This window comes from Pelodiscus sinensis, chromosome 25 (genome assembly GCF_052426305.1).
Source record: "Pelodiscus sinensis isolate ZL-2025 chromosome 25, ASM5242630v1, whole genome shotgun sequence".
Lineage (NCBI taxonomy): Eukaryota > Metazoa > Chordata > Testudines > Trionychidae > Pelodiscus > Pelodiscus sinensis.
The window spans coordinates 9,401,023-9,413,303 of NC_143076.1; the positions used below are offsets into that span (position 1 = coordinate 9,401,023).

Genomic DNA, 12,281 nt, shown 5'->3' on the forward strand with positions numbered 1-12,281 from the left:
AATAAATTGTTCATTTTCCTGGTTTTCATAGTGATAGATGTCACAGTAGTACAGCTACTTCAGAGCTGGCAAGGACGTGTCCTGGACTAAAAGTACTGGAAAATAAATTCCTTCATCCAGAGAAGAGGTACTTCATTGACAGTAGAAATCTAGGCCCCTCAAATACCATTTCTGTTTTAGTAGATCTCACCCCAGACCTGGAGGAAACACTGGACGCCAGTTCCGACTTGCATACAGATTCAACTTAAGAACAAACCTACAGTCCCTATCTTGTACGTAACCCGGGGACTGCCTATATCCACAAATTAGAGACACAAAGTGGGTGAGGTAATATCTTTTATAAGACCAACTTCTATTGGTAAAAGACAGGCTTTTGATCTACACCGAGATCATCTTCAGGTCTGGGAAATGTACTTGATGTTACAGCTGTATACAGAGTGGAAGAGATTGTTTAGCATAAGTGGCTAACACACATTCTAAGAGACTATTGAAGGTGTAGTGGCCTCTTAACAGCCCACAGTCATCTCTCTTACTGTGTTTATATATGTATACATTTTAGAGATTTGTGCACATGTCTGCAAGTCTGTTTTATTCAAGAACTCCTCCTAAACAGAAAAGCTAGGAGCATCAGATTTGGTATGCAGCTTCCTCTTAAGTTAAGCTAAGGCAAGGTCAGAGTTTGGTTGTGCCAGGAAAACAGGATGTGCCTGGAATTCAATTGTTTTCCATAACATGCTATACTGCTGAGTGACCAGCAGGGGGGGGGGGGAAGGGATTGCTATCTTGCCAACCACCAAACCAGGTAAGTGGCACCCTCTTCTGCAAGCACCTCCTCTTCGGCCCTTAGCTAGATGGGGGAGTGGAAGCTCTGTCGGGACCCTGTCTGAGAGCACTGCTGGGTTGGGCAGTGCAGTCCTGGCCCCACTCCCCCTAGCACTGCCGAGCCACCCAGTGCACCCAGCTGGCTTGTCTGGCTCCCCTGTGCCAGGCCTGCGGGTGCCACCAGAGCCAGCCTGCCTGGCCCCCTTTTGCCCTTCACTCTAAGCCCAGCTTGTGTGCGCCCCCCCCTTAACTCCTTGGACCAGACCTAGCGTGCATGGCTTTTCCTCTCCCCCCCTGGACCAGGCCCGGGGAACCCAATGGAGCCAGCCTGCATGGCTCCCTCTACCCCAACCCAGACCCGGGGAGGAGACGGTGACCCACCCCTACCCCCTTCCCTGAGCCCCTATTTAACCCCTACTCTGACTCCTCTACTCCCAGCCTCCTGCCGTGAGCCCCCCCATGACCCTGCCCTGATTCCTGCACACACACACCCCCACACACACTGCCAGTCCCCTTCCTTGAAAGACCTGAGCAACATTGGGTAAGTCTTCTAGTAGAACATAAAAGGGGGGGTGAGTGGATTACAGATTGTTGTAGTAAACCATAAATCCAGTGTCTATTGAGACCACATTTTTTAGGATTGAGCAAAGTTACGAATTTAAGCTTCCAGACTCACCTTTGGAAGGTGTTGTGCAGGTGTCCTTGGAGGATGAGGACTGAGGACAGATGTGGCACGATTGTTTTGTGGAACATGTTTGCTCATGGGTGATAGTATTTCTGTCTTATCATTTTTCTGCGGGGGTTCATTTGTGACCCTTTGGAACCAATATGGGATACAACTACGACAATGCTGCGGTTATCTTGAGCAGACTTATGGAATTAAGAGAAACTTCACTGAGTTCACTGTAATTACAAGGTATAACTTAAGACCTTTGGGGAACAAATGCTGCATTAAAAATGCAGTTGTACACATGTTGTGTTGGCATCTTATGTATTTTCTGAAGTAGTACTTCCTCCATTATCAGCCCTTTGAAGCCACCTCCCAGAGTGGTCCACAGACAGGATTCCCCAGCAGCCCACATGTAAAGAAAGGATTTTTGAGCAAATAGCTTGGTTTTAAATTGGTTCAGGGCCTTCCTCCTGATCCAACAGGTGGGCAGGACCCTGGGTCCACAGAGACCCAGTCTGTAGAGCAGGGCTGGAAGGACGAGGCTTTTTCTGAGGCCCAATCTGGGTGCTTATTCAGGGCTGAAGCTAGGAGAGCTTGTAACCACAAGCAGTCCCCTTGGGTGGGGATTTAAAGGACTGTTTCTGGCACAGCCCATGTTAGGGTGGGGTGAACCTGTTAAACTTGTTAGCATGTGTGTAGGTTCTTGTTTTTAATGTTTTCTCTAGTGCCGTTCCTTAAGAAGAACATAGAAAAAGCTGTGTGGTGCCTGTACCTAGGAGCAGTCACACTAACCATCTCTGAAGAGAAAGCAACAGGTGTGCTTGGGCCCTCTGCCTCTGCTGGGTGTAACAGAGAAGGCAGGGGACTGTGCAGCCTGAGAGTAGCCTGCTCAGAAGAGAGCGAGGTGTGGGTCTCTCCACTCGAGAGGTGACAGTGGGGGGAAGTAGGAAGCCTGAAGTGGATGCGCTTGCAGTGCCACTGAGGGCAAATAAAAGGGCTGTTACCCTGAATTGTGACTGACCATTTCATATGACCAGTCATCAGCTGGAAAGTGGTTAAACTAAATCTCGCTCTATTTTAGTGTGTGTATGTGTCTGTCTGAGTGAGTCTGTGCATTTGAGAGTCCATTTGTTCAAGAACTCCTCCTAAACGATAAGAGCTAGCACCACTGTATTTGGTATGCAGCTTCCTCTTACCCTAACTTCCCAGAAGGTGGGAAATGCCAGGAATGGGACTGTTTTCCATAACATGGAAAGGGAGGGGCACAGAGAGGAGGGATGTGATACTGAGAGTGGCCATTGAGGGCAGCTGCAGCATCAAGAGAGTGGGCTGCGGGGCTGGGGCTCTGCCATCTTGCCTGCCTGCCTGCCTAGCACCCTACCCCAAACCTGGAAGCTGCCTCCACCCATGGAGAGCCTGCAGGCTGGGGTGGGGGGGCACTGGAAGGGGCAGCAGACTCCAGAGCCTGGTCGCCCCTCCGCCTCCGACAGCCTGCAGGCTGGCAACTGTGGGGGAACCTGCTGGCAGGGGAGTGCTGTCCCAACCTCCTGGGAGGAGTCGCCACTGGAACAGCACCACCCTCACTACCACGTGTGTCCCTAGTAAGCCAACCCCACCTCCCAGCCCTCTGTCCTGAGTCTTGCACCGCCCGCCTACCTTGACTACTGCACCCCGCGTCTGCTCTGAGCCCCCCAAACCTCCCAGCCCTCTTCCCTAAGCCACCCACTCCCTGCCCTTCCGAGCTCACTCCAGTCTTCATTTTCCTTCTTCTTTGAAAAATAGTCATTGGAAATAAGCATGTCTATCTTTCATTATTTTTTCAAAAATAAAAATTACTTGAGTTAAAGACCTGAGCAAGGCTGGATACGTCTCCTAGAACATTATACATTGTTTTCTTATTAATACTTGAGAAATAAGTACAGTAAAAAAAGCTGTAATACGTGAACTGCCGCCTTCATTCTGTAGACCAGGGCTACTCAACTTTGGAAGCCCCGGGGGGACCACAATGATACTCACATCGCATGCTGAGGGCCGCAACTTAACTGTGGTTGCATATACATGCAAATAGCTTCTTTCACACTGACCAGCATGAATATGATTAAGGCAAGACTACACAACATGCAGGCCCCATTTAAGTCAGTTCTGCTGATGATAATACAATGCAATATTTACCTGAGTTCCACCCATATGACTGCACTTTTAATAAGCAATGTGCAAAATAAAATATATTAAAGACACCTGTGACTAGTTGCTGTGAGGTACCCTTACAGACTACAAAGGTGCCATACAAAGGTAGGGAATTAGCCTTCTTCCACTGGAGGAAAGTAGAAGCCCCAAAACAAATTAACACATGGCTTCAAGGTTTGTAGACATTTGCATGTTTCTGAGAGCTTGCAAATAAGTCCTGCAACACCTTAGTACTATTCACTGTTCTTTTTAGCTACAGACTCTCACAGCTACTCCTCTGAAACTGTTAATTGCTTAAGAAAGAAAAGATTCTTTTAACACCTATATGCAGACTTTGTTTGTAATGCATCAGAGGGGTAGCCATGTTAGGCTGACTCTGCATAAACAATGAGAAGTAAGCTTATGCTCCAACAAATCTGTTAGCCTATAAGGTGCCACAGGACTTCTGGTTGTTTTTGTTTGAAATGTAATCATGCAGATGTCCTCCCAGCACCCCCCCCCCCCCCCCCCAGCTTCCCCCGCTCCTCCAAACCAGCCTAACCGAGTCAGTGAGTCAGATGCCCCAAACTGCCCTCTGACTCCCACCTCACTGCACGGATGCCAGCACTCCCTCTTTCCTCCACCTACCCCATGCAGTCAGCCCCTTTACCTCACCCCTGCTGGGTCTCTGCCTCTCTCTCCTCCGCAGATGGGATTTTCCCCCAAGCCAATTAATCATAGAATCATAGGACTGGAAGGGACCTCGAGAGATCATTGAGTCCATCCCCCCCGCCCTCAAGGCAGGACCAAGCTCCGTCTGCACCATCCCTGACAGATGTCTATCTAACCTGTTCTTAAATATCTCCAGAGAGGGAGATTCCACCACCTCCCTTGGCAATTTATTCCAATATTTGACCACCCTGACAGTTAGGAATTTTTTCCTAATGTCCAATCTAAACCTCCCCTGCTGCACTTTAAGCCCATTACTCCTTGTCCTGTCCTCAGAAACCAAGAGGAACAAATTTTCTCCTTCCTCCTTGTGACACCCTTTTAGATATTTGAAAACTGCTATCATGTCCCCCCTTAATCTTCTTTTTTCCAAACTAAACAAGCCCAGTTCATGAAGCCTGGCTTCATAGGTCATGTTCTCTAGACCTTTAATCATTCTTGACTTCCTCCTCCCAGCCACTCATTCCCTGCTTATCTGCTGATTGTGCAGGCAGCATTTAGCTGCTGATTACAAAGGCCTGTCCCCCCGGGATCAGCTGATCCCTCTGCCTGCTGGGGGAGACCAAGCAGTTTAAAGGGAACTTTAGTGCAAAGGCCCAAGGGCCCCCTCCTGCGTGTGCAGGGTCCTCAGTCCCAGTGCTACCTCCTGTCACCTGCTGCTGGCCTGCCCATCCAGCTAAGCCCAACCTGCTGCCTGCCCCGGGGACCAACCTAGGGAGCGTGGCTCTTACCCTGGTGGCGGTGCTCCTCCACGTGTAGCTGGGGGCGGAAGAGGAGTTTGCTTCACCTCCCTTTGCAGCCTCACGGCTGCGGCCAACCACCAGGCTGCAGCGGCAGCGGGTTCCTCTCTGCATGGAGGAGGGTGGGTGAGCGCCTGCTGCGGACCCACTTTGAGACCCACTGCTCACAAACGGGCTGTATGTTGAGTAGCCCTGCTGTAGACATTGTTCAACTTAAATGTTCCACTTAGATGCTCTTGGGTAGCACAGAATAGAAATGACAGAAGAGCTGAATACATGCCAATTTTTAGATACCAATTTCTACAACAAAAATGTTTCTTAACATTGAATTTGAAACAAGTGTTTACACACCACTGTTGCTTTTGCAACTCATTACATTAGAATCATTTAGATTACATGCCGTGTTCCTCCAGTTGGAGGATACCTAGGCACATGCATCAATCCTTGTGCAGTTTTTTTCTGTATACATAATACACTGTAATGGGTTGCACTGTCATTCAAGACTACTAAAAGAGCAAAAGAGCAGAAAAGCTGTTGACACTGGCAATAAGGAACATGTAAAAGAGAAACAGAAGGAAATCAGAGCATGGATAAAGGAAAGATTTCATAAGATAAGGTTTAGTTGAAAATAATGAGCTTTGCCTTGGTTAAAAAGACAGCTGCGACGTAATTCAGTAGCCTCGTGCACTGAGGTTAAAGTTGACCTAGAATTTACGTTTCATTGCTTTTTATAAATAAATAGTGGAGGAAAGATTTGGCAAAAAGAAACACACACATAGCCCCGTCCTTTTTCGGAAAAGTGGTTCATGTTAACAAGTTCCCTGACTGTTTACTTTGTCCTGTGTGCTCACTAGTGGGGTAGCTCTCCTGCCCTTCAACCGAGTGAATATTCAAATAAACCAAGCACTTTCTACACAGCTAGTTTTTTTTCCCCTGCCATCTGTGTGTTACCAAAATATCCCCGAAGAATTAGGAAAGGCTTGGACTCTAGAGTGAGATATGTAAAACTATTGAATGGTCTTGCAAGCCTATCAAACCTTCATTTGGTGCATTTTCTAACATAATTCAGAAGACTCCCCTTAAACAATTTTTAAAAATGTAATACCCATGGAAACATCAATAAATAAGTAGGGATGTTAAATATCGGATAATTGAATAGTTGATTAACTTCATGAATTCTTAATGGTCATTCGACTATTCTGTAGTCCCCAGGGGTAGCCATTGTGCTCTAGCCCCACTCCTGAGGAGACCCCTGCCACTCTGCGCGGCTGCCTCTATAGTGGAGGCAGCAGCGTGGGGTGAGAGGTGGGAGCTGGTCCGCGAGGGGAGCCAGTTTAAAAACCAGTTTCCCTGGCAGACTGGCTGCCTGGCACCCTGAGCTGTTGCCTCTGATACAGCCTGTCCAGGGGGGGAGGGAATTTGAACTCCCGGACCCAGCATGAGCTGGAACTGAGCCAGGCTGCCTGCCCGCTTGCTAAAAATTTATTGGAGCGGGGAGAGGGAAAATGCATGTAGTCTATAGCATTAACCAATAAGCTTTTGCTTATTGGTTAATCAACTATACCAGTGTTTCCCCAATGGTGTTCTGTAGAACCCCGGGGTTCCACGAAGTGAAAATAAGGGTTCCCGAGAAAATTCCATTACAATAACATTTTATGATTTAAAAAAAATTAATATGTGATTTTTGTTATTAAATATGTGCAGTTTAGCTAAATGTTGATCTCATGACTTTGTTTAGCATTTGTTTATTATTATCCTTACTTATTTGTGGTCTACTTTTTCAGCTCCATATATTAGACTGTTGTAAGGGGTACCACAAAATTCTTTTGAGTTTAAAAGGGTTCCATAGCCAAATAAAATTGGGAAATACTGGACTATATTATTACACCCCTATAACTAAGTTGCCTCTAGGAAACATGAAGTGTTTTTACTTTAAAGGTCTCTAATTTTGTCCTGTTCATCTTTAAGCTTTAAAAAAGTGAAAATAACAGTACTGCTTTCCATTTTTTAAATTGAAATAATTGTGTCTCGTATCACATGTTGGAGCTCATAATTTTCTGAGCAGTTTACTATAGATCAGCAGAGCCCATGATCCAACCTATACATCAGACATACATTTCTTAAAGAATCTGTTGCATGTTTTCAAGACCTGTTTTCTTACATACATGAGGTAACTTGTAAAGTATGTATTTAAATATCAAGGGAGGCATTAAGATGAAAAAGTCTACAAGAGGAATGACAATGTGTAGTCAATGATACAATTAATCGATAAGCCTAGGTTTATTGGTTAATCTTGTTGACTACACGCATTTCCACTCCCCTTGCTGCCTCTGTATTAGAGGCAGCACAGGGGGCAGGAGAGGCTGCCATAAAGCAGCCTCTGTCCATGGTGAGGAGCAGGCAGCCAGTCTGCATGGGGAGCTAGTTTTTAAACTGGCTCTCCTCACAGACTGGCTCACGCCTAGAACCCCGTGCTGCTGCCTCTGATACAGAGGCAGCAGCATAGGATAGCAGGGGGGCTCCCCAGGAGAGGGACTGGTATGTATTGCTGCTGGCCCCGCCCCCGGGGACTACAGAGTAGTATAGTAACCAATAAGAATTCATGTGGTTACTCAACTCTTCAGTTACCCAATAGCTAACATCCCTAGTCTACACATTTGTTTTCTACTTTTTTTTAATTTGTGTGGATACCATGTAAAGATATTAAGGACTTTGGAGGGGAACATGATCTTGTCTATACTAATTTTTTTGGATACAAGTGTCAGAAATTTATAATCTGACATTTCAGTTTATGTACCATCTGACAGCAGAATATTGATTGTTTCATGGTGTGGTTGATACTATGAAATGCAGAATTGAAGTCTGGGGTGGACTATTTTCATTTGAGTTTCTGTACAACTTTTCTGGTTATGGTTCCATTCCGGTTTTCGATATTACTGACAGTATTTAAAGTCATTCTGTGGAATTAAGTTGCATTCCCAGAGACCCTGCATTCCCTTTCACACCCTGCCCCAGGCCAGAATCCTTGCATGCATCCCAATTCCCTGCTCCATACACAATCCCCTTCTTTACCCAAACTTCTCTCAGATCCCACAGCCTCTCCTGCACCCCAGTCCCTTACCCTGATCTCTCTTCTGCACCCAAACTCTGTCCCAGACCCTACACTCCCTCCATAGAAAAGTGCAGCCCTGCACCACTTAACAAAATATTGGCGCTGCACCTCAGCAAAAATTATTGCCAATCCTGACCTATGGTTCTGTCTCTGGTGTGTTGGATAAGAGGTCAGTGTCACCTTTTTAGATATGGTAAGTCTCCAATTTTTAAAGCTTTAGTTACCCTTGAATCAAGTGTCAGATTGCATTTCTGTCAGTACTATGCAAAGAAGGAATGAGCATCTAAAATTTACTGTAGACTTTTTTTTCCTGTTTATAGTTTTTTCAGAGACTTGTCTTGGTCTGGAACTCTGCTTTCACCTTCTGGAATCTGGCACTATGCATCCAAATCCTGGACCATTACAGGCACTGCTCTTTGTCACTGCTACAGTTCTTTTCTCCACTACAAGTTCAGGTAAGACCCCATCTTGACCTATGTAAATTGCATGTATATTAAAAGCCTGTTTTTCCAAATTGACTGAGGATTACAGGTGCTTCAGTTTTGGGGCACCCAATTTGGCATACCTTAAGGATGCCTATGTTTCAGAAAATACTGAGTGCTCGTTGAAAATCAAGTGTTTGTAGAATTTAGGTTGAGCACCCAAATCACTAGTTATAAAAATGTAGGACTGCGTATTTCACATTAATAAGTATCATGTTTACCGATTTTCTTTGGAAGTGTAAAGAATTCTAACTAAACTGTCATGGCACTGTATGTACAGTTCAGGTCTTACCTCCTGTTCCTGGAAAGTACTGTTTTAGGGATGTTTTAAAGTAGGCAAGAAGACATAGATAGAAGTTGAATCTCTAACAAATTAAAGCCTGACTCTAGTCTGAAAAAGCTCTTATGTAAACATTTCATGGTTTTAGTAACAGATGCTGTCAGCTTATCTTACTTAATGTAGCTAAAAATTATTGCTAGTGTTAGTTCTCCACAGCCAGCTCAAGAGAGAGATGAATTTTGTTTTTCAGTCATCTTAAAACTCGCTAGGTAAATTCCAAATGCACGGTCACTTTCTGCTCCTGGTCTATTCTGTGCATCCAAACTGGAAACTGTGTGGTTTCACAGTTACAGTGGAGGGAAAAATTGGAAGATAGAGGAGTGACAAAGATGTAACTAGCGGTACTAGTAATGCTGATGCTGATCGACAAACTGGAAATATCACTGCATTTCTCTGAGATTCCAGCAGCTAGAAAACATTTCTAAATCAAAGCTGAAAAAAATAGATCTGGCACCCTTGTGAATCCCAGGGTTCTATTTTTATGGAACTGATTTTTCTTAGTAGAGCCACACTTTCATTTCCAGGGTTTTTTTCTGTTTGTGCATGTTTTTCATGGCTCAGTTAAAAATCATTAAACAATCTCTCATCTGAAATCGATCTGTGTAAGTGGTGGAAGAGTGAACTGATTTTAGAAGAAAATACGATTTGAGCAGAACCATTCATAGGGAAATTTATATGTACTGTGAAATGCGCACTTATCTAGTCTTTTATATATATTTCAGTGTTGACTGCATTCACAAACTAGAAACTTCTTTTTCGGAGGGAAGGGGGGGGGATGACAAACACTGATTTCCCCCTCCCCCCCCCTTTTCCCCTGTTCTGTTTCTAGTGTTACAGAAGTCTCCAGGTTGTGTTTTGTTTGTTGCCTCTATTCATCAGTTTCTGTTAGGAGGATTGTGCACAACTTTGGAAATCGTTTCCAAATGCTGCCTTCCTGTTTCAATGGATAGGGCTAGAAAATTGGCCCTGGTGAAGGACTTGCATAACCAAATGGTGCAGAGCTCAAGTTTTCATTTACCAAATTAAGTTTTTAGCTCCTACAGTTGTGAAGTTGATATTTTAGATATGAATGGTGAACTGATACAGACAGCGTCACAATGCTGTTTTGGCTCCTCACAGCCTTACAAATGTGGAGAGTCAGTTGTAAATATGTCAGGCTCTACCTGGTGAAGTCTAATTATTTGGAGAATATGAAAAACATCAGTAAACTTTAAACAGTGGTCTCACACTCAATTTACCTTTGTACCAGAGCCAATCATCAAATCCTCCTAGTGGGTCTGTGGCCAACCCCTCTGGCAGGGGATTTGAGCGGGGACAGGGGTCTCTGTATCCCCCCCACCAAGCATCCCAGCCCTGCTTGCCCCATCTGGGTCACTTAAAATCCGCTGGGGCCGCCCACCATTACTACCAGCAGCACAGCAGGGCTAGAATGGAAAACATAATCCCGACTATATGTACAAAATGATGGGGACTAATTCAGCTATTACAACCCAAGAGATCTTGGAGTCATTGTGGATCGTTCTCTGAAAACATCCACTCAATGTGCAACAGCAGTCAAAAAAGCAAACAATGTTAGGAAAAAATAAAGGAGGCCAGAGAATATTTTATTGCCGCTCTATAAATCCATAGTATGCCCACATCTTGAATACTGCATGCAGGTGTGGTCTTGTCATACTGAAAATGTATCTTGGCATTGAGAAAAGTTCAGAAAAGGACAGCAAAAATAATTAGGTTTTTGGAATGGTTGCTACATGAGGAAAGATTAAAAAGACTGGGACTTTGCAGCTTACAAAAGGAGACTAAAGGGGGATAGGATACAGGTCTATAAAATCATGACTGGGATGGAGAAAGTGAATAAGGACAAGTTGTTTACTTGTTCCAATAACATAAGAATTAGGGGTCATCAAATGACATTAATAGGTAGCAGGTTTAAAACAAACAACAGGAAGTGTTTCTTCAGGCAACGCACAGTCAACCTGTGGAACTCCTTGCCAGAGGACATTGTGAAGACCAGGACTTTAACAAGGTTCAAAAAAGAACTAGATAAGTTCATGGAGGATAGGTCCCATCAGTGGCTATCTATTAGCCAGGATGGGCAGGGATGGTGGCCCTAGCCTCAGTTTGACAGAAGCTGGGTGTGGATAACAGGGGAGGAATCACTTGAGGATTACCTGTTCTGTTCATTCCATTTGGGGCACCTGGCATTGGCTACTGTGGGAGGACAGGGTGCTGGGCTAGATGGACCTTTGTTTTGATGCAGTATTGCTGTTCTTATGTTCTTAATCTTCCAGCTGCCCGTGGCCTGGGGGAGGTGGCTGTAGAATCATCCCATCCCTAGATGTAAGCTATGAAACTAACAACTCATTTTGTGACACTGACTAGATATCAGTGTTGCCAGTTCTCCTGATTTCATCACAAGCCTCCTAATTTTGTTTTGTTTTTTTCTTCCTGGAAATCTCCAGCCACATTAGAATTAAGCCAGATCTAGGAACTTCACTGCCTGAGGCCTCATGCACCACTATCAACTGTGATTGCTCCAACTTAGTAAATTATGCTTGCTTGTTAGTGCCTGGTGTTAGAAGAGAATTCAGCCTCCCCCCCCCCTTTTTTTTTCTTAAAGGAAGACTTTAGGTCTTATGGTTTGTACAGACAAGTTAGAAAACATGCCTTGAGTTCAGCCAAAGACTTCAAACACCAGGTGCCAAATAAAAAGATCCCCAAGTATATTTTTCTCTGTGATTTCAAGAAGCCATTTCTCTTTGTGCATGCGGGGGCTGATTCATGAGTTTTGAACTCTTGGGTTGTCAATACAGTATATGCAAGTTGATAGTGTTTCCCCCTGTGCTCAGGTGCCCAGAGACAAGGATCCTACAAAAGACATGAAACTGAGTCCTTGTCCTGACACCCGCCTGGCCTTCTCCCGAGTTGCCCTCCCACTAGCTAACATCCACACCCTCACACTGGGATCCTCTGCCCCTGCCCAGAGTAACCGAAAACAAAACACTTCGGTTCTGGTGGCTTCCTGGCCAGCGCGGTTCATGTTGCAGCAGAAGCAGCCAGCGTGGCTTCCTGGTCTGAGCGGTGTCCGCTGCGACCAGGACTGTGTGGGTGCTGGAGACCTGGGTGTGCTGGGTGAGTCTCTGTATGCCGCCTGCCCCCTCTCTCCCCGGGCCAGATGGGGAACATGCTCAGGCAGTAGATGGCCCCTAGGCTGGGAATT

General features: G+C 45.2%; 1 protein-coding gene across 3 annotated transcripts in view; it reads left to right on the plus strand.

Moving 5' to 3' along the window:
- Positions 1-12,281, plus strand: part of CDON (cell adhesion associated, oncogene regulated) — a 99,975-nt gene that overhangs the window by 35,589 nt on the left and 52,105 nt on the right. For all 3 annotated transcript variants that reach the window (XM_075909599.2, XM_075909600.2, XM_006122311.5), the window contains exon 2: positions 8,560-8,694. In XM_075909599.2, coding sequence (XP_075765714.2) covers positions 8,619-8,694 — 76 coding nt within the window. In that variant the 5' untranslated portion in view covers positions 8,560-8,618. The remainder of the gene's footprint in view (positions 1-8,559; positions 8,695-12,281) is intronic.